This window comes from Eptesicus fuscus, chromosome 22 (genome assembly GCF_027574615.1).
Source record: "Eptesicus fuscus isolate TK198812 chromosome 22, DD_ASM_mEF_20220401, whole genome shotgun sequence".
NCBI classification, from domain to species: domain Eukaryota; kingdom Metazoa; phylum Chordata; class Mammalia; order Chiroptera; family Vespertilionidae; genus Eptesicus; species Eptesicus fuscus.
In genome coordinates, this window is record NC_072494.1 from 30,010,978 (window position 1) to 30,032,855 (window position 21,878).

The window sequence follows — 21,878 nt, forward strand, 5'->3', positions numbered from 1 at the left end:
GTTTCAGTCAGGTGGTCTTGTATCGTAATGAGTAACTGGATCGTCAGTACTGACGCGCACTCTGTCATTATGGAAAGCACTGACTAGGAGTCAGGACTCCAGGACTCTCGGTCTGATTGTGCCAGTGACGGCTGCGGGACCTAGATCACCGCACAGGAGTGAGTTTGGACCAGATGGCCTTTTAGTTCCCTACCGACTCTTAACAATTCTATTCAGATGTTATGCACCAAATTGGTTTTTGTTTTGAGTTCTTTCAGTTTTGTTTTGTGATCTTTTCACCCCATTAGAATGTAGCAACCTGGTACCTGTTGCAGTACAGTTATGAGCAGCTCATGGCAGTGAATGTGCCCTGTTTTGATTCGAACCCTTGGTCCCACATGAACCATGGGAGCTGGGGGTGCCTTCCAAACAAAACAGCTGTGGGAGGTCCCTGTGCTCAGACCACCGTACTTTGGGTCCTGTAGCCCAGCTACATGTAACCGGTCAGCCCCTGGCTAAGCGAAGCCGTGTATGGACTGGGCATGAAGGAGGGTCGTGTCTGTGACATGTCTAACAGGGCACCCTGTACTGGACACTCGGGGAGGAGATCTGAATGGAAGACTCATGGAGGAGGGACTCAGTGAAGTGGAGCAGGGTCATGAGAGAAACATGCAGAGAAGGCAGATAGCAAAGCCATGAAGGAGCAGAAATTGACACAGTCCCTGCTAAGAAGCAGCAGAAGTAGAATCAGACACAAGTGAAGTTGAGCCCGGCCGGTGTGGGTCAGTGGTTGAGTGTCGATCTATGAACCAGGAGGTCACGGTTCAATTCCTGGTCAGAGCACATGCCCTGCAGGAGGCACCCAATGAATGGATAATTCTCTCTCGCCATCGATCTCCCTCTCCCTCTCTGAAATCAATTTGAAGTTGAAAAGAGAGTTGCTGAATTCCTTTTGTAGAACTAGAGCCTCTGCGTACCTTGGTGGCTTAGCTCTCAGCTGCCCAAGGGGTTTCCTTGGAGCGTGCTGGTTCCTGACTTCCGTGGCAGCTGTAGAGGAAACATCCTTGCCTACAGTAGCCTGTTCCTTACGGCCTGGAGGAGCCTCAGAGACATGTCTGGGACTTTGCACTCCTGTGTAAAGTAAAAACTTTCTAAGGTATTTTGCCAGAAATACCAGTTTGTGTATAGTTTTACATGCCTGAAGTGCACTGGCGTTCTCTGACAGGTTAAAGGTAGCTAGTTAGCATTGCAAGACTTAGTTGTTCTATTATTTGGGTTATTCATTCATTTAACAGATACGGAAACATTACATGCCTACAATGTGAAAGACACTGTATTCTGCCCCAACTCCATTTTATTTTTTCTAATTCTTTATTATTAAGAGGTTGTAGTGCCAGGTCTTCATTTGTGCTAGCTTCATCATTGAGGGCTTCTTTTTTTATGGTGTAGAAGGTACTTTCTGTTTTTTCAATAACTAATCCATTGAGCAGGCACTCTGTACTGTAATGCATTTTGCAACATTTTCTTATATACTTACTTCTCTTACGCATCCTATAACATTGAAATGATTATTTCCTTTCACATGAAGAAAGTGAGGCTTAGGAGCATTAAGTAACTTATCCTGGGATCACAGAATAGCTAGTAGCAGAGCTGGAACCCAAATCACTCTGACTCTACATTTCATGGTGTGTGTGTTGTTTTTTTTTTTTTTTTTTTTAAATATTTTATTGATTTTTTACAGAGAGGAAGGGAGAGGGATAGAGAGCCAGAAACATCGATGAGAGAGAAACATCGACCAGCTGCCTCCCGCACACCCCCCACCGGGGATGTGCCCGCAACCAATGCACATGCCCTTGACCGGAATCGAACCTGGGACCCTTCAGTCCGCAGACGGACGCTCTATCCACTGAGCCAAACCGGCCTCGGCTGTTTTTAAAAATATATATATTTTTATTGATTTCAGAGAGGAAGGGAGAGGAAGAGAGAAACATCAATGATGAGAGAGAATCATTGATCGGCTGCCTCCTGCACGCCCCCTGCTGGGATCAAGCCCACAACCTGGGCATGTGCCCTTGACCGGAATCGAACCCAGGACCCTTCAGTCTGCAGGCCGACACTCTATCCACTGAGCCAAGCCAGCTAGGGCTACATCTCATGGTTTTAACCACTGGGCTAGATTTCTGGTCTTTCCGTTCAGAACATTAGTGAATAATGAACACCCACATTACTTCTTCCTCAAAGTCACAACGCCATGTGACCTCCTCCACAAAGCCTTTGCTGATCTCTGCCTTTCTCCACGTGCTCTCCATTCTTTCTTCTGAGAAAAGGAAGCCTCGCCTTTCACATCTTCACATCCTTCTGAATTCTGTAGCAGTTGTAGCACAGACCACCAATCCTGGTCTCTCAGGATCTCTCCAAAGCACCTGGTCCAGTGTCTTGCATATAGAGTTGGTGCTCAATGCGTGTTGGTAGAACTATAGAATGGACGATTTCCTTGTCTCCACCCGCCTAGGACACGTCAGTAGTTCTGTGCTGATCCTGCTTTTGTGCTTTTAAATAAAGTAACATGAAATAATTATGACAAATACTTCAATATCTTGGTATGTAAAGCTTATATTTCAAGTTAAATTCACTGGGGTAACATTGGTTAATAACATTATATAAATTCCAGGTATACAGCTTGATGGTATGACATCTGTATACAGTATTGCGTGTTCGCCTCCGGAAGTCACCACGTATCTCACCTCCTTTACCCTTGTCCTCACTCCAACTCCCTGCCCCTCTGGTAACCACCATTCTGTTGTCCGGGTCTGTGAGTTTGCTTTTTTCTTTGCACGTTTCCTTTTTGTTTTTATATCCCACATAGGAGTGGAATCATGCAGTTTGTGTCCTTTTCCTTTTGACTTATTTCACTTAGCATAAAACTCTCAAGATCCATCCATGTGTGTATGTCTTTAAAAATTTATTTTATTTTATTGAGAGAGAGAGAGAGAGGAGAGAGAGAGAGAGAGAGAGAGAAAGTAGGGAGGAAAAGGAGGGGTGGAGAGAGAAAGAGAAAGAGAAAGAAATATTGATTTTTTGTTCCACTTATTTATGCATTCATTGGTTGATTCTTGTATGTGCTCTGACTGGGGATCGGGGATCGAACCTGCAATGTTGGTGTATCAGGATGACACTCTAGCTAACTGAGCTACTCAGCTAGGGCCAAGATCCACTCATGTTGTTGCAAATGGAAACACTTTTTTTTTTTTTTATGACTGAGTAGTAGTCCATGGTATATACACTGAGTGTGTGTGTGTGTGTGTGTGTGTGTGTGTGTGTGTATGTATGTATGTATGTATTAGAGGCCTGGTACATGAATTCGTGCATGGTGGGGTCCGACCAGCCTGGCCAGGGCAAGGGGACACGGGCGGTTGGCCGGCCTGCCTGCTGGTCGAACTCCTGGTCGAGGGGACAATTTGCATATTAGCCTTTTATTATATAGGATATACACTGAGTGGCCAGATTATTATGCGTTCAGAGATCATCATCATCTGGCCACTCAGTGTATGTGTCATATATTATTTGTCGAAGGACATTAAGGCTGTTTCCATGTCTTGGCTATCTATACTAGTAAAAGGGTAATATGCTAATTAGGGCAGATGTCTTCCGGACGTCCATCCAGACAAAGCCACTGCGGCTGCGAGGCCTGGGGCTCAGGCAGCCGTGAGCCCCGGTGGCTGCGAGGCCTGGGGCTCAGGCAGCCGTGAGCCCCGGTGGCTGCGAGGCCTGGGGCTCAGGCAGCCGCCGCAGCTGGCAGTGGCAGCAGCAGTGGGGTGATGGGGGCAGCGCCTTCCCCTGATCAGCCAGGTTGCCTCCCACAAAGGGGAGCGGGCCTAAGCTGTCAGTAGGACATCCCCTGAGGGCTCCTGGACTGTGAGAGGGGACAGGCCGGGCTGAGGGACATCCCCCCCCCCCTCCCCCTCCCCCCAGTGCATGAATTTTTGTGCACTGGGCCTCTGGTTGTAAATAATGCTGCAGTAAACATAGAGGTACATACATCTTTACGAGTGTTTATTGTCCCAAACATTGGTTTGTTTTTTTTTAATTTTTCAATTATAATTGACATTCAATATTATACTACTTTCAGGTGTACAGCATAGTGATTAGTCATTTATAACTTACAAAGTGAACCCTCCAGTAAGTGTAGTACCCACCTAACACCATACATAGTTATCACAGTGTTATTGACTATATTTCCTGTGCTATACTTTACATCCCTATGACTATTTTATAACTATCAATTTGTACTTCTTAATCCCCTCACCTTTTTCACCCAGGCCCCCCCCACTCCTCCCATTTTGTTCTTTATGAGTCTTGTTTCTTCATTTATTTTGTTTTTCAAATTCCACATATAAGTAAAATCATATGGTATTTGTCTTTCTCTGTCTGACTTATTTCACTTAGCATAATACCCTCTAGGTCCATGCGTGTTGTAAGAGTGTAAAATTTCATTCTTTTCTATGGCTGAATAATATTCCATTATTTATATGTACCACTTCCTTATCCAGTTGTCTGTCATTGGTTTCTTAGGTTTCTTCCATATCTTGGCTATTGTAAATAATTCTACAGTGAACATGGGAATGCATATATCTTTTCAAATTAAAGTTTTGGATTTCTTCGGATAAGTGCCCAGAAGTGGAATTGCTGGGTCATGTGGAAGTTCTATTTTTAATTTTTTGAGGAACTTCTATACTGGCTGCACCAACTTGCATCCCACTAACAGTGCATGCGGGTTTCCTTTTCTCCTCATTTTCGCCAACACTTATTGTTTGGTGATTTATCGGTGATAGCCATTCTGACATGTATGAGGTGATATCTCATTGTGGCTTTAACTTATATTGCTCTGCTGCTTAGTGATGTTGAGTATCTTTTCATGTATTTGTTGACCGTCTGTATGTCCTTTTTGGAGAAATGTCTATTTAGGTCCTCTGCCCATTTTTTAATTAGATTGTTTATTTTTTTGGTGATAAGTTGTATGAGTTCCTTATATAGTTTGGATATTAACCCCCTATCGGATATATCATTAGTGAATATCTTCTCCCATTTAGTAGGTTGTCTTTTTGTTGTGTTGATGGATTTGCTATGCAGAAACTTTTTTATTTTGATGTAGTCCCATTTTTTTAAATCATAAATGGATGTTGAATTTTGTCAGATGCTTTTTCTAAATCTACTGATAGGATCATATGACAAAATACTTCACTTTGTTTATGTGGTGTGTCACATTAATTGATTTGTGGATATTGAACCAACCTAGTATCTTGGGAATAAATCCCACTTCATTGTGGTATATGATCTTTTTTACTTATTGATGAATTCAGTTTGCTAATATATTGTTAAAGACTATTTGTATCTATGTTCATCAGGGGTATTGGCCTAGAATTTTCTTTTTTTGTAGTGTCTTTCTTTGGTGGTGTTATCAGGGTAATGCTGGCCTTCTCAAATGAGTTTAGGAGTCTTTCCCTCTTCAGTTTTCTGAAGTAGTGTGAGCAGGATAGGTATTAATTATTTTTTGAATGTTTGGTAAAAATCACCTGTGAAGCCATGTGCTCCTGGACTTTTGCTTGTTGTGAGTTTTTTGGTTACTGATTTGATATGGTTAGTAGCTAGTGGCCTGTTCAATTTTTTGTTTCCCCCTGATTCAGTTTTTAGAAATTTATCCATTTCTTCTAGGTTGTCCAGTTTGTTGGCATGTAATTATTTGTAGTATTTCCTTGTAATCCTGTGTATTTCTCTGATGTAGATTGTCAGTCCACCTCTTTCTGATTTTAGTTATTTGGGCACTTTTTTTTTCTTCTTCTAATGAGTAACTAAGAGTTTATTAATTTTGTTTACTTTTTCAAAGAACCAGTTTCTGATTTCATTTATCCTTTCTATTGTTTTGTAAGGCTTTCATTTATTTCCACTGTGATCTTTATTATTTTCTTCCTTCCACTCACTTTAGACTTTGTTCTTCATTTTCTAGTTCCTTTAGGTTTAAGGTTAGATTGTTTAGTTGGATTTTTCTTGTTACCTGAGATAGGCCTGAATTGCTATGAATTTCCCTACTTCCTATGAATCGTTTTGGCTGTGGCCTATAGATTTCTTGGCCATTATGTTTTCATTTTCATTTGTCTCAAGTTATCTTTTGATTTCTTCCTTGATCTCATTGTTAACCCATTTGTTGTGTAGTAGCATGTTATTTATGTGTGTTTTTTAGTTTTCTTATAATTGATTTCTAGTTTCATGCTATTGTGATCTGATAAGATGCTTGATAAGATTTCAGTCTTATTAAATTTATTAAGCCTTGTTTTGTGGCCTGATGCACTGCAGAGTAATGATAGGGACAATGGGTGCCCTGAGAGCACTGAGGAAGGGGAGCCCAAGTAAAGTTAGGGGGTCAGTCAGGGAAGGCTTCTTGGAGGAAGTGCCTTTCTAACCCGGAACCTGAAGGACGAGTTGGGAGCCAGCGAGGGGAGCAGAGTGCTCAGGCTGTGCTTCAGGGTGGAGGCCACGGGCCGTGCGTTACGACTGTCGGTGGAGGCTGAGGTGGGGTGTGCAGGGACCTTGCCCCCTTGCTAAAGCAGGTAAGGGGCCTGGGGGTTGCCGGCTTCCCCGGCCACACTGTCCCTGCCCTCTGGGTCACGTGTGCTGTTGTCCTTCAGCCCTCGACAGCGAGTCTGCCTCCAGCAGCATCCGCTTCAGCAAGGCCTGCCTGAAGAACGTCTTCTCCGTGCTGCTCATCTTCATCTACCTGCTGCTCATGGCCGTGGCCGTCTTCCTGGTCTACCAGACCATCACGGACTTCCGCGAGAAGCTCAAGCACCCCGTCATGTCCGTGTCTTATAAGGAAGTGGATCTCTACGACGCCCCAGGTGGAGCCTGCTGGGACAGGTGTCCGGGCGCAGGTCTGGGGCATCCGTTTGCAAATACAGCCTGAGCTGCCGCTGCACTCCTAGCCCCGTGCTGGGCGCGACGGGCAGGGGAGGAGTCTGAGCACAGTCTGGGTGTAGGGTACACACCCAGAGAGCTGCCCCGCCCCAGTAGAGAGTGTCCTGTGCCAGGGAGAGAGGTAAACAGAGCCTGGAGTGGCCACTGCAGAACGGGGTGGCAAGGAGCCCTTTGCACAGAGGCAGGGTCTGAGCTGGGCTCTGACAGGTGGGGGGAGAGTGTGTCTGGGAGGAGCTCAGCACAGCAGAGGTGAGCGGGGAGGCTGTCCTGGCTTTGCTCTCTGTCTGTGGGCTGCTGTGTGTGCTTCCCTGGTCTCTGAGCTCTGCTGGGTCTGGTGCGTGTGCCGCTCTCAGTGTTTCTGCCCCTGAGGTTGGAACAGCTACCCTCAGTGGATCCGCGAATGAGGAGCCCTGGGGGTGGGGTGGTGAGGGCACACCTGGAACTCCAGGCAGAGCAGGAGATGAGAGACAACCTGAGATCTGGGAGCCCCACACCGGGGCCTCCCACTCACTCCGCAGGTGGGTGCCGGTCTCAGGGATGGGCTCAGTCGAGGAGGCCCCTCAGCTGCACAGAGCAGCGTTCTGGCGCAGGCGCAGGCGCGGGAGGGCTCCCTGAGGAGGCCTGTGGCCTTCATTAGAGGAGGCTTTCCGAGGGCAGAGGACGTGGCTTCCCTCCCTCTGTAGCCTTTTCCTTCTCCCTCCCCTGCAGTCACCAGGGCGTCCTGAACTTAGGCTGATGGTGGGTGTGAACAAATGAATGGGACAGGATTTTAGGGTGTGGTCAGGGCCTGTGCCTCCCGACCTTCACTTTTCCATTTGCGCCCCCAGGGATTGCCCTGTACCCCGGCCAGGCCCAGCTGCTCAGCTGTAAGCACCACTACGAGGTCATCCCGCCTCTGAGGAGCCCGGGCCGGCCTGGAGACGTGAACTGCACCACCCAGAGGATCAACTACACCGACCCTTTCTCCAACCAGACCCTGGTGAGTCTCGGGCGGGCAGCGTGCTCTCGGCCCCGCACCCGAGGGCCCCGTCTTCTTTCTGCCGGGGGGTTGGTGCGGGCCCTCGGCCCCGGTGAACAGAGGACACGTGGGTCGTGGCTGTGGCTGGCTCACCTGCACTCGGTCAGGTGACCTGGGGGATTCTGTCCTGCTGGGAGGACGGGCTGCAGGGGGGGGCCATGTGTCGAGGCGGAGTGGGTCCCCTACCTGACTGCTCGGGGAAACTGCCAGGGTGTTTTTGGAAAATGTCGATTCCCAGATTCCATGTGAGGCCAACTGATTCATCATTCCAGGCCGCGGGGCCTGGGCATCTGTATTTTGAAATAAATAAGCCAGTGTAAGCAGGAGCGCTGGTGCGGGGCGGCGCCTGCACGGGGTGTGAAGGCAGGGAAGGAGTTTGTGTTTCTCACATCTTCCCTTTTGCGTCCCACGTCCATGTTTCAGAAAGGATTGAGCCAGGCCGAGCCAGGTTTTCCAGAGCCAAGAGGAAGGAAAGGTTTTCAGGCAGAAGAACCCTGGCCCAGACTCCCAGGGCGGAGGCAGGGTGTGTGTCGGGCCCTGGGAAGGTACAGGAGTGGGTGTTGCTGGAGGGGCCGCTGTGATGGAAGTAAGGCCGGATGAGGGAAACACGCTTCGGGGTGGTAGGGAGCCGTGAGTGGGTCTGAGGATGAGTTTTGTTAATATTTATTCTAGGCTTCCTCCTAAAATCCTGCTGAAATGATTCCCACTCCTGCAAAAAATAGAATAAAATAAAATATCCACAGGAGCCCCGTGAACCAGGAAAGGGGATCACGGTTGACCAGACATGTTGAGGAACAGGAAATAGAAACAGCAGGTCCGGTCAGGTTGATGGAGCGAACAGATGGGAGGAAGCCCGTGCCTGGAGCAGATGCCGAGAGGCCCAGGAGCAGGCTGCACAGGGCGCAGGACAGCCAGGGGAGCCTGTGGGCTGGGCCTCCTGTGTGGCTTCTGCTGAGAGACATCCCCTCCCTCAGCGCCAGGCCTCACCCCCCAACCCAGCCTGTAGCCCCGCCCCCAACCCAGCCTGTAGCCCCGCCCCCAACCCAGCCTGTAGCCCCGCCCCCAACCCAGCCTGTAGCCCTGCCCAGGTCTCAGAGCGGCAGGAGGACCCCCAGGAGGGAAGGATGGGAAGCACAGCTGCTGGAGGCAGTGATGAGGCCCTGGGGTGGGACCTGGGAGAGCCCGTGTCTTCGCCAGCCCCTGGCCTTGTGCACCGGGCGGTCTGCTCGGCGGTGTCCTCTGTGGCCGTCCGTCGCGGGAGTGGGCACCAGAAGCATTCCCTCCCCGGTTCCACCGCTCTGGGCACCCACTTTCTGCTGCAGAGGAGGAGCGGCTGTGGGCTGGACGGTCTTGGACTGGGTGGTTGGCTTGTCACTCTCCTGCCCCTGCCCCTTCGTTTGCGGTGAGATGTCTTGAGAAATGTGTGGTCTTCTGGCTGTTTGCGCGCCGTCACGGCCACGTGGAAGTGACCCAGATCTCACCTGGTCCTCCCTTATCAGTCTTCAGATTCTCATTAATTTTTAGTCTCATGCCCTCGGTTTAATCTAGTTAATGTTGACCAGCTGCTTTGCCTGGCACAGTTGGGGGCTCGGCCTTGTCGGTCTGCAGGACCTGTGGTGTTTCCTCGCGGCCTGCCCGACTTCCAGAGCCCTGTGTTAAGCCGATGCCTCCTTTGTAGGTGGTTGTCACCATGCACCCCAGTTCCAGACAACAGTTTACGTAACGGTCAGAGCCTAGGCTAAGCCGCTGCACAAGAGCAGACGCCCAAACGCACACAGTGGCTGAGACCAGAGAGAAGTCTGTGTCTTGCTCTGGGGACAGTCAGTCCGGGTGTGCAGGAGTCGGTCACTCTGCCACCCCTGGGCGTTGTCCTGGTCCTGTGGTCAGCACTGGCTCGTGACATGAGTGCACACGCCGGCCCCAGAGGTGAGAAGTGGAGGGCAAGACGCCGAGGGGCATGAGTCACTGCACGTTCCAGGAACTTGGTCTCGTGGCCGCGTCTGAGGCCGGGAGTGGGGCCAGCAGGCGGCTGTGCTCGGCTGGAGTCGCGGATGGGGAAGCGGTCCTAGGTCTGCAGGAGGAAGCGGATAATGGAAACAGGACAGTCAGGGGCCAGGTGGGCAGAGAGAAATCTTGGGAGAAGGCTGCAATAACCAGAAGTGGAGCGACAGTATTAACCTCAGTTAAAAGGAGTTCCAGGTGCAAAGGGCGAAAAGAGGGATGTTTAATATGGTTAAAGATTCAACTCCACCACTCTTCTCGGAGAAGATTCAGCGGTCACCCATCTATCACCACGTGCAAAGCAGCCTCCCAGTTGTATATTTTAGGCAAAACCTCTTAGAATAAAAAGTACCATGATCCCAGAGCATGTGTGACACTTCTCAGAAGCTCACAGATCAGGTAGACAGGAAGTAAGAGCAACGATTGAAAAGCACAGTGCGTGTGGAGCGAGTGTCTCTCGGTGCCTGACACAGTATCTCAGATCCTCTTCAAGTATCTTAGAGCCTTTATAAAAGTCGATGTTAAGATATTTTCCCCAAATTAATCTATCAATCCAGTATCAGTTAAAAGTCCCCATTGATTTTTCATGGAACTTAAGCTGGTTTTAAGGTGCATGAGAAGAGCACGTGTACAAAATAGCCAGGTTTGGGGGTGAGCAGCCTGAGCAGGCGCCCCGCTCAGTCCGAGGTCACCGCGGGGAAACCCACAGCCATCAAACCTGCATCTCCATTGTGTGGGGAGTGGAGTCAGATCTCTATTTCACCCCACAATACAAAACTATCTAAATGTGAAAAAGGTTAGAAAAAGATACTATAAAGAAATAAAGGAGAATAGTGATATAATTTTGGTTTTCCTTACCAAACAAAACCCAGAAGCCATAAAAAAAAAGATTTTCAGATTTCACATCAAATTTAAAGCTTCATAAAGCCAATGACATTATGAGCAGAGTTAACCGGAAAGTGGCCGAATGAAGATGGGAGTTCCTCTCCTTTCTCAACCGAGAGCTGCTGCAGCGCAGCCGAGCCGTGCGGAGCGGGCACGCGGCACCGCAGGAGTGGGCGGCGGTGCCCTGGGGCCACTGGGCTTTCCAGGCCGACCCCCCAGAGTCTGGCTGCGCAGCTCTCCCAGCTGAGGTTCCGGCCTCTGTGTCTCCGCAGAAATCCGCCCTGATCGTGCGGGGGCCGCGGGAAGTGAAGAAGCGGGAGCTGGTCTTCCTCCAGTTCCGCCTGAACCAGAGCAGCGAGGACTTCAGCGCCATCGATTACCTCCTCTTCTCCTCCTTCCAGGAGTTCCTGCACAGGTGGCCTTTCCAGCTCCGCTCTGTCCACTCCAGCCTCGCACAGCCCCGTGGGGGTCGGGGGGTGCAGGGGGGGAGGCCGGAGGCTAGCTGGCCAGCGGGCCCTCGGGACTGCTGAAGCCCAGAGGAGCCTTCTCCCACGGGGCCTTCAGGGACGGGCCCTGCCTTGAGGTGGGCGGCCACTCCCTCTCCATTTGGAAACGCAGAAGCCGAGCTTGGAGGAGGCGGGTGGGAAGCGTCCTGGCGATGCCAGCAAGGAGAGCAGTTGAAGCAGGGGCTGGAGCGCGTGGGGCCGCGTTGGGCCCTGATGAGCTTGGACCTTTCTCTGCCCTCAGCCCAGACAGGGTGGGCTTCATGCAGGCCTGTGAGAGCGCCTCTTCCAGCTGGAAGTTCTCCGGGGGCTTCCGGACCTGGGTCAAGATGTCCCTGGTGGAGACCAAGGAGGAAGACGGGCGGGAAGCAGTGGAGTTCCGGCAGGAGGTCGGTGGCGCTGGGCGGGTCAGGCTGCTGGTCGTGCAGCCTGAGTGGGTGGGGAGCTCCCCAGGGAGGGGCCTCTGTGCGGGGTCTGAGGCCGAGAGCGGACCATGCAGGAGCTCACGCGTCCTGTAGGCAGCGCCCGTGCCAAGCCTCGCCCTCTGTTACAGCCAGTCCCGGCACGACACGGAGCAGAGAGCCCTGCGCGGTGCCGAGACCAGCACCTGACGCCACGGAGCAAGCCCAGCGCTGAGAGGCTGGCGGCCGCCTAGCGGGTCGGGTGTTTGCAGGGAAGAGAGACTAGATGCAGTGGCTCTTGAGTGTCGTGGGCATGACGGTCCATTGGGATGCAGGGGTAAAATACTGGCTTTCTAAAAAAATCATTTTTATAAAATACATTGCTTTTATGCAAGTTATTATTATTTTTTTTTTTTTCAAAAAATGTCTTTGTTGATTTTAGAGAGCGGAAGGGCGAGAGAGAGAGAGAGAGAGAAACATTGATTAGTTGCCTCTGTAGGCACCCCAACCTGGGATTGAGCTACAACCTAGATACGCCCTCCGGATGGGAATCAAATCCACAACCTTTCGGTGCCCAGGACAGTGGTCCAACCAACAGCCACACAGGCCAGAGCTAACTTTTTAATTTATTGATTAGAGAGAGAGAGAGAGAGAGAGAGAGAGAGAGAGAAAGACATCGATTTGTTGTTCCCCTTATTTATGCGTTCATTGGTTGCTTCTTGTATGTGCCCTGGCCAGGGATTGAGCCCGAAACCTTGGTGAATCGGTAACCAACTGAGCTATCCAGCCAGGCCTTAAACACATTTTTTTTTTTTATAAAAGAGTTTGAGTCAAACTGGCGTCATGTCTGGGAACAATATCTCAAATCCTCCCTCTTTTTGTATTTTCTAATCTAATTTTTCTATTTTTCAGTGTTTTATAATGCATGTAGCTATAGAACAGTAATGCTAATGTTACATCACTTCTAAAGTTACAAATATGTTGGGTGCATGTTCGGAAGTTTTTCCTAACGGGACCTGTGTTCCTCAGGCTTTCACCCCACTGGCCTGGAGCCAGGAGATATCGGGGTCTCCAGCCCCCCAGCTCCCGTGAGAGCCAAGAGGACCCTAGAAAAGGGCATGGCAGTGGGGATCGAGGGGTGGGACAGGGGTGCTGGTCAGTGACATCCTATTGCCTCATCCATTATAAAACATAGAAAAATTAGATTAAAAAATACACAAAGAGGGAGGATTTGAGATATTGCTCCCAGGCATGATGTCAGTTTGACTCAAACTCTTTTACAAACTCTTTCGGGCTTCCACCATGGCAGTGGCTCTCTGCCTCTTGCCTGAGTCCACACCCACATCCCCACCCACACCCACCCCCGTGTGTCCGTGGTGGAGCCTGCAGAGGCCGCGAGGAGACGGGCCTGTGCTCACCCTCTGCTCCTCCTCGGAGCCGGTCCATTTGGACTGGGCTCCAAGGGACAGCGTTCGGAAGCGCTGGGTTGGAGTAGGACCCACTCCGGCCGACGGGGCTGTCCTTGGCCAGAAGCCACGCGCTTGTCCGGGTCTGGCCCTTCCTGTGCCGGCTCCGAGGGCTGCGCCAGGCAGAGCTTTGGGAAGGGCGTGGAGCCAGGTTCAAGGGCACAGGTTTCTTCCTGCCTTAGGATGTAACGGCTCCCAGGCCCTTACAATAGTCCTGGTTTGTAAGATAACCGCCACATCCTGAATTCCTGCTCCCCTTTTCTCCAAGAACGCCAGGCCTTCTTGTCTGGGCCCAGCAGCTGAGAAAGGAGCTTGCGTGTGTTCACCTCACAGCGAGGTGCAGTCCCATCCACCAGGCTCTCCGGGGAGCCCCGGCCGTGACCTGAACCCACGGGGGCCCGCCCAGCCAGCCCAGAGGTTTCAGAACGTTTTATGTGCTTTTTATTACAGTCTCCGTTGGAAGCCTTTGGCAGGGCACAGGAACTAGAACACAATTTTAAATGTTTTATGTCAGGTTTTGAAGTTTAAGGTCCTCTCGTGTGTATTGCTTCCTGTGATCCTCTCATGGCTCAGTGAGGAAGGCAGAGCAGAGGCTCAGTTCAGATGCTGAGCGCAACCCTTCGGGCTGGGGCTGGGCTTCTGTCTGCTCTCCCTGACACCACGCAGACCCGTCAGCCATGGGCAGCCGATCGCCCCAAGCACCACCACTCACGGTTCACAGGGAGCACTCGCCACGTGGGTCCAGGCGGCCCTTGTCCCTGTAGACTCCAAGGTTAAAATGGGCCGCTCTTAGGATTGAGTATTTTGAAGTTTAGGATTTTTATGGCTTTTGATTGTGAGTCATACACAGTCTTACACTTTGAATATGATTTAATCAGTGACGATCCAAAAACACCTATTGTACATCCCAAATCCTACTCGTTCCCCAAAGAACTATGGAAACCACGGGAAGGCCCAGGCTCTGGTGCCCGTAGTGTCAGGGTGTTGTATGTGTGAGATTTGGGGCTCTCTCTCCTCCCAGGATGGTGTGAGTGAGGAGAGCCAAGGTCTGAGACCCCCTGGCCATGCTTCCCGTTCCCGAGGCCCCGGCCAGGTGACAGTTTCTCTCCTCTGTTCCTAGACGAGTGTGGTCAACTACATCGACCAAAGGCCGGCCGCCGAAAAAAGTGCCCAGCTGTTCTTTGTGGTCTTTGAATGGAAAGATCCTTTCATCCAGAAAGTGCAAGATGTGAGTATTGTTTAAGACGGAGAGGCAGGTGGGCTCCGCCTGCAGCCTGCAGGCTCCATCTCCTCTCCCAGCCAGGTCAGTTGTGTTGGTGGCATTCGTGGTCTGTGTCATTTGTGTTTAATGGGTCTTGTCTTCATCACTAGACGGTGGCCCCCGGAAGGTGGGGACTTTGTCTTTTGTTCATCATTTATTTGGTGTCTAGCTCAGTGCCTGGCACAGAGGAGCTGCTTAGTGGTAATATTAACTGAATGACCTGAGTAGAAAGCATTGAGCTACTGTCTCAGTTACTGCTGTTTGGAAACCATTCTGTTTAAATGGTTGTCTGTAGGATGAGAACTTATTTGTGATAAGAGAGAACAGAAAGGTACAAATGAAAAATTAACAGTCAGTTAATGCCAGATTCTCAGACCGAGGGGGCACTAATGAGACAGCTTTGCCCAAGGAGCATTCGTGAGACGCCATCCACCAGAGCCAGTCCCAGAAACATCACAGCATGTCCTGACGTGGCCCTGCTCGGGGAAGGCATTTCAGAGCCGGGACTGACACAGGGAGGGTCTCTGTGAGGCGCGCGTGCTCCATGGCCACCCGCCACCACCGTTATCCGTGCATTGGCCAGGCTTGTGCGAGGCTTTGGGAATCGGGACCCGAGTAGAGGAGTAAGCGCCTTCAGCTCTGCACGTGGTTTTTAACTGTGTTCAGTGGGAGGTGCCTGTAATGGGCGGTGCTCAAGGCCTCCTCGCGCTGTCACTCAGCTTCACAACAGTCCCCAACAGCGGAGGCGATGAGCCACCCAGGGTTCGGGGCGTCTGAGGTCGCCCTGCTAGACTGAACAGTGCTCTCTACCGGGATGGGGATCTCGGAAATCCAAATAGCACGTCGGCCGTGGAGAGTTTAACATTTCCGGAGGGAGCCACCTGTGGCTGTGAAGGGACTAATTCCAGACAGTCAGTGCCTCTCCAAGGAGTCAGTGGGGTAAATACCTGCTACGTCGGAGGGTTTGGCTGAGTGAACAGAGAAGGCTTGGAGGATTAGTAGCTCTAGGCAGGAGGAAAGCATGCAGGCGGGGAAGGGGGCACAGCCTGGAGGCAGGGGTCCCCAGGGGAGTGTGGGAGGATGGCCATTGGACTGGACGGGGAAGTGTGAGTCACTACGAGGCGAGGAAAACAAGAGGAGCTGCTCTTCTGGGTTTAGTTTTGGGGAAATTTGTCTTAAAGCACGGTCACTGACTGTGGGCCAGAAACATGAAAGCTCAGCACTGAGTATCTTATTTGCGCATGGCTATTTTAAAACGTTTTTTTCTTTCAGAATCACTTTGTTGTAGGGAGGGCTTAGTGTTTTTCTCCTCACACTGAACTGTGGACATGAAAGTATGACGGGAGTGTGGAGTTACAATTTTAGAACCCAGGTGGTTTTCACATCGCCCCATTGATACTAGTATCACCTAAGAATCAAAACTGAAGCGAACTAATAAACTTGAGTTGGTTCTGTCTTACAGATAATCACAGCCAATCCTTGGAACACAATTGCTCTTCTCTGTGGGGCCTTCTTGGCATTATTTAAAGCAGCAGAGTTTGCCAAACTGAGTGTGAAGTGGATGATCAAAATTAGGAAGAGATACCTTAAAAAAAGAGGTCAGGCAACGAACCACATAAGCTGAAGCCACCTGTCCATGGACCTGCCCACGTTAATGGAGGTTCTCACCACTTCCACTTTGATAAACTGAGCTACCAGCACTCCTGGACTCACCTGGAGAGACGGGCCTGCTGGGAGGAGCCGCTGGGAACAGATCCAGTGGATGACCTTCACGTTATTTAAGCACTTAAATTATTAAGGAAGTTTTGCCTAGGACATGTGAATAGGGTTTGTGGAAGATGGAACTAGGGCTGGTTTCTGAAGGTTTGTCGACCCTGCCTTTCCTTCTGGTTTGGTGTATAGCTCAGCTACAACAGGCGGTTAAGGCTCTGCTGTTTACCTGGGGTTTTCCCCTGAGGTTTTTAAGTGGATGGACGAGGGTGTGGCTATCGAGATGTGTAGGTCACGCTTTGAAACCTGAGCACTTTACACAAAGAATGGCACACTCTCTCAGGTCTCTGGCATCGTCTGCCGTTTCCGTCGTCCGGTCTCTGACAAGCTTTCTCCTTTGTTAAATGTTAAACGAGACTTTGAAAGCTAATACTGTAATTAGATTTCCTGTGGACTGACCAGCCATCTATCTGGTTAGAGTTTTTGTTGATGCAGGTATAAGAGTTTAGAGTGATTAACACGCAAAAGCACTAGTGTGAATGTACAGAGTTAGGTGCCTATTCAATGTATTTTGATGATTTCATTAACAGGTAAATAAAAGTTAGGTTAATACAAAAGGAATCAGTGTGCCAGTATGAATATCTGTTAAATCAGTAGGCACCAGTACACTTTCCTTCTGTGGCCTCAAATCAAAGGCGGTGTGAGCCTGGACTCCTGAGATGGATGGATCTGGCCCCGAGGTACGTCCTGACTGCGCCCAGGGAAGGGTAGGGTGGGCAGGACAGTCGAAGGGAAGAGCGATGGCTCAAGCCCCATGAGTCAGCTGTTAACTCTACAAAACCACCTGAGTATTTTGCTCATGGTAGCCATTGGCTGATTTAAGGTTATGAAATTGTTTCCAGAGTTTTATTTACATGCCCTTTGCATCCAAAGAGGATTTGGTAGTATTTCATGAATTTCATAATCTGCCTTTAGGTAACTCAGATGTGTGATGGGTATTTTTTAAAATCTCATGTCTAACTTAGCAGCAAGAAGCTGGTTTTGGCTGAATTATTAAACGTGAACTTGTGTACAGAAATACTCCCTGCTGCTTTTCTATGCCATAGAGCAGCGGTCGCCAACGTTTCGGACCTCACGGCCACCAGTGGTCCCGGACCACCGGTTGGCGACCACTGCCATAGAGCATGCAAATTCAAACTTCAGCCTCCGTCTCATCTCTAAAAGTCTTGCTGTAAGGCAAATGCAAAGGCAGGCATAAAAGCATACATTAGCAGTACTGAAAACCAGGTGTGTATTCGTAAAGTATCTCTGAAAATGACCACCACTTTAATATTAGTTAATATTTGTAAAATGGCTAATAAAATTTGCCTCAGTCAACAGCCTAAAACTGAATTTTCTATATTGTGGAAAGTTGAGACCTCTTAATTGTGCTTTAGCGTAAGTAGATAATTAGGAAGTGAGCAGTTTTAACTCATCAAAGAAAAGAAACTAACAACTACTAGCTGCAGCCCAAGTCCTCTGGCTGCTCTTCAGGAAAAGACGTGCGCGCCTGAACCTTCCACAAAATGGACGGTTAGCCCCGAACGTTCTTTCTGGAAAGGCTTGCCTCCTTCTTGTTCTGCAGTAGATCGCCTACAGTACCGGCCGGCCGGGCGTTAGTGCGGAGGGTCTGGCAAGAGCACCGTGATCTGGATGTCTCGGGTAAGGTGGCTGCTTGAGAACACCGTGAAATACGAGCCACACGCTGAAAAGGAAGCGTTCTCGGGAGCCACAGCGAGCGACGGGGGTCGCTTTTACAAGGACCCGGGAACAGCGTGCAGACCTGGGCTACAGCTCTTCGTGGGTGTGAAAGGGTGGAATCAGGCACCAGTCGCTGAAAACTTTGAGAACGCCTGACTCTGATTCTGCTACAATCTCCCTGCCCCTCACAAAAACTGCTGTTATTTATTACAGATTTTCAAGATTATCCTCCTGGGTCTATTTTAATTAAAACTAACATTTAAGGTAAGTTAAATCCATCCTCTGAACATAAAAGGGCATGAAGGATATCCTAGAACTTAAGAGTTTTATGCAAATATTCTGTAAAACAGGTATACTTTGGTAAATGGCTGGAACACTCAATTTGGCACAATCTTCCTATTTTTTTAGACTGTATCCTGCAACTTGCCTTAAACTTTCCTATATATACACACATGTATGAATGATGTATGTATAGATATGTATGAAGGGGGGCAGCTTTTCTGAATGCCTAAACTTAGAGCTGAAAAAGGCAGTGATGAGATAAGGCAAAATACAAACATAGACTTTATTAAATGCTGCTCAATCCCCCAGTGAAGATCTTTCATTACAAAACAGTTTTCCACACAACTGCAAGTTAAGAGATTGGAATGGTACTCTGATAACAAAATTTATGAGAAATACTTGACCAAGTAAAAACATACAAGACTCCTATAGTCAACCTTCTTAGAACTCTACAGAAGCCAACTGCAGTTCCTTTAATAAAGCCAGGCAGTGACTAGGAGCGCTCTGCATCACCACACTGTGGGACGCGAAGCCGCCATCAGGAGGGACTGGAGGAGGCAGGTGCTGAGGGCTGGAAGGGCCCTGCCTTCAGCCGTGGGGAAGGGGAGGAAGAGGAATGGACTGAGAGGCAGGCTGCGTGTTCACCTGCGCTGCCTCCACTGATCTGTGCTCATCGTTCGGGAGTTGCAGATAAGGGGGAATACTCAAGAGGAGCAATCTGAAGAATTTGGTTTACTTTCCTAGCTTTTATTAATAGTTTGTGCTTTAAAAAGCCTGGAGATTTAAGCTTTTTTGCTCAAATTCCAGGGTACAGTAATATTTCTAATGAAGGGAGGCTTTTGGCAGGTAATTTCCCCCATCATATTTCTGAGAGGGACAAAGAGAAAGGTGAGGATTATACCTTAGTTTTATTTAGGAAATACTTTTTTCCTAGGCTGTAACTAAGGTCTGCAGCAATGTGAAAAGCACATTATAAAAGGGAAAAATATACAGAGCAGACTATTATATCTATGTGCAACACAATCAAAATAGAATTCAAGTCATAATTCTTACCACTCCCATAATTATCTCACTCATATTATAGATGATAAAGTTCATTTCTGTGAAACTTCAGATGTGACACAATAAATCAATGATTAGACAAATGTTACAATATACTGTGGCCATGATATAGCACAGGGCTATGTTTAGTCCATGTATTTTTTTCATTTACAGTTGCCAGAAAAAAATTGGCCTTTTAATTATACTGATGAGGTTTCATGATTTTTACATTTTTTAAAAAATTGTACAAAACTGTGCCTATCCAACAGAGGCGGCATGTTTCTCTTTATTCGTCACTCGTATTGCTGAGAATGCTGTGCATGTTGTAAGCACTGTTCTGGTTTTCCAGAGCTTTCTTTAGTTTTAGCTCCTCTAATTTTTTCCATAATTCTTCACGTTCCAATTCCTTCTTTTTCTCTCTGTAGACAAAGCAAAATTTTATTTCAGACCCTGAAGAACAGTTTGGCAGTTTGCTAGAAAACACTGCTCATCCACATGGCACTTCAATCCCTCTGCTAAGGTGTGTGAGGACAATCACCTGGAGCACCTAATGACTCCCTGTCCCTCTCCTACAGCTGTGCTTCTGCACCAAACAAAAGTTACTACTAATTTACCTCTTCTACATACTGTCTCTATCACCACCATGCCCACTATATCATTGGTGCTTTATAGTTAAAAAAAAAGACTTTATTGAAAAAAATTTTGATTATCAATTATAGTTGATATACAAAAGTATAATAGTTTCAGGTGTACAACATAGTGATTGGACATTTATGTAACTTATGACGTGATCACCCTGATAAGTCTAGTGCCCATCTGACAACCTGCAGAGTTATTATTTATTGACTATGTTCCCTGTGCTGTACGTGACACCCCTGTGACTGTTTTTATAACTGGCAATTCATACTTAATCCTTTCACCGTTTTTACCCATTCCCCCAACCACTCTCATATCTGGCAGCCATCAGTTTGTTCTCTGCATTTATGAAACTATTTGTTCATTTATTTTGTGTCTTTTTTTGTTTTTTTTTTTTTAGATTCCACATATATAGGAAAACCAGATGTATGTGTCTTTTTTCTGACACAATTCACTTAGCATAATACCCTCTAGGTCCATCCATGTTGTTGCAAATGGTAAGATTGTATTCTTTTTTATGGCTGAGTAATATTCCGTTGTATAAAACCATAATCTTTTTCCACTTGACTTATTGAATGCTTAGGTTGTTTCCATAACGTTGCTATTGTAAATAATGCTGCAACGAACATGGAGGAGCATACATCTTTTCGAAATGGCATTTTGGATTTCTCTGGATATGTGAAAGTGGAATTGATGGGTCATATGTTTATTTTTAATTGTCTGAGAAATCTCCATACTCTTTTCCATAGTGGCCGCACCAATTTACAATCCCGACAGAGCACATGATTCTTCTTCTTGGGTTCTTCCTCCACTCCAGTGGGGACTCTAGACTCAGGCACATGAAGCCATGTCACCAGCCACCACGAATCATCCATGTTTGTGTAGAATTTCCTAGTTTTCAAAGGGATTTCTCTACATCACATCCTCTCCAATGCTTGGTTGTCAATTTATTGATGATAACCCTTCTGATAGGTGTGAGGTGATATCTCCTTGTGGTTTTAATTTGCATTTCCCTGATGTTGAGCATCTTTTCCTTTGTTGGCCATCTGTATGTGTTCTTGGGACAATTTCTATTCAAGTCCTCCATCCTGTGTGTGTGTGTGTGTTAAATGGTATGAATTCCTTATGTAGTTTAGATTTTAAACCCTTATTGGATGTATCATTGGCAAATATCTTCTATTCAGTAGGTGGTTTTTTTAAAATTTTATTTTCATGTACATACTTTTGTTTCTCTTGCTAGAGGAGACATATCCAAATATACTAAGACAATGTCAAAGGGCTTACTTCCTATGTTTTCTTCTATGAGTTTTATGGTTTTGGGTCTTAAAATCCATTTTGAGTTTATTCTTCTATATGGTGTAAGAAAGTGACCCAGTTTTATTCTTTTGTGTTTGTCCAGTTTTCCCAGTATCATTTTTTAAAAGAATGTGGCATTACTCCATTGCATATTTTTGCTTCTTTTATTATAATTGGCCATATAGGTGTCATTTATTTCTGGGCTCTTTAACCTGTTCCATTGATCTGTTTTCATGCCAGTAGCATCCCGTTTTAATTACTATAGTCTTGTAGTATAGTTTACTAGGTAGCATGACACCTCCAGCTTTATTCTTCTTTCAAGATTTCTTTGGGTCCTTGTAGTTGTATATAAATAGAATTTGTTCTAGTTCTGTGAAAAATGCCATTGGTATTTTGATAGAAACTGCTCCTCTATGAGCATAGTATATCCTTCCACTTATTTGTATCTTTTCTAATTTCTTTCTTCAGTGTCTTAGTTTTCTGAGTACAGGTCTTATACTTCTTTGGTGAAATTTATTCCTAGATATTTTATCCTTTTTGATGCATTTGTAAGTGGGATTGTTTTCTTATGCAACCGATTTCTCAGCATTAATTTTGTATCTTTCTATTTTAGTTCTAATAGTTTTTTGGTGGATTCTTTAGGGTGCTCTCTATATAGTATGTCATCTGCAAATAATGACAGTTTTACTT

At 47.7% G+C, this 21,878-nt stretch overlaps 2 protein-coding genes across 5 annotated transcripts in view; one reads left to right on the forward strand and one right to left on the reverse strand.

Moving 5' to 3' along the window:
• PACC1 (proton activated chloride channel 1) overlaps window positions 1-16,953 on the forward strand; it is a 34,582-nt gene extending 17,629 nt beyond the window's left edge. Inside the window, exons 3-8 of one of the 3 annotated variants that reach the window (XM_008145985.3) lie at window positions 6,663-6,872; window positions 7,776-7,927; window positions 11,125-11,267; window positions 11,600-11,744; window positions 14,343-14,450; window positions 15,946-16,953. In XM_008145985.3, the coding sequence (XP_008144207.1) occupies window positions 6,663-6,872; window positions 7,776-7,927; window positions 11,125-11,267; window positions 11,600-11,744; window positions 14,343-14,450; window positions 15,946-16,107 (920 nt within the window). In that variant the 3' untranslated portion in view covers window positions 16,108-16,953. Of the gene's footprint in view, window positions 1-6,662; window positions 6,873-7,775; window positions 7,928-11,124; window positions 11,268-11,599; window positions 11,745-14,342; window positions 14,455-15,945 lie in introns of those variants that run through there. The other 2 variants (XM_054711585.1, XM_054711586.1) reach the window with 2 other exon arrangements.
• A 1,521-nt stretch (window positions 16,954-18,474) lies between these two features.
• Window positions 18,475-21,878, reverse strand: part of PPP2R5A (protein phosphatase 2 regulatory subunit B'alpha) — a 74,326-nt gene continuing 70,922 nt past the window's right edge. For both annotated transcript variants that reach the window (XM_054711405.1, XM_008145986.3), the window contains exon 13: window positions 18,475-19,675. In XM_054711405.1, coding sequence (XP_054567380.1) covers window positions 19,543-19,675 — 133 coding nt within the window. In that variant the 3' untranslated portion in view covers window positions 18,475-19,542. The remainder of the gene's footprint in view (window positions 19,676-21,878) is intronic.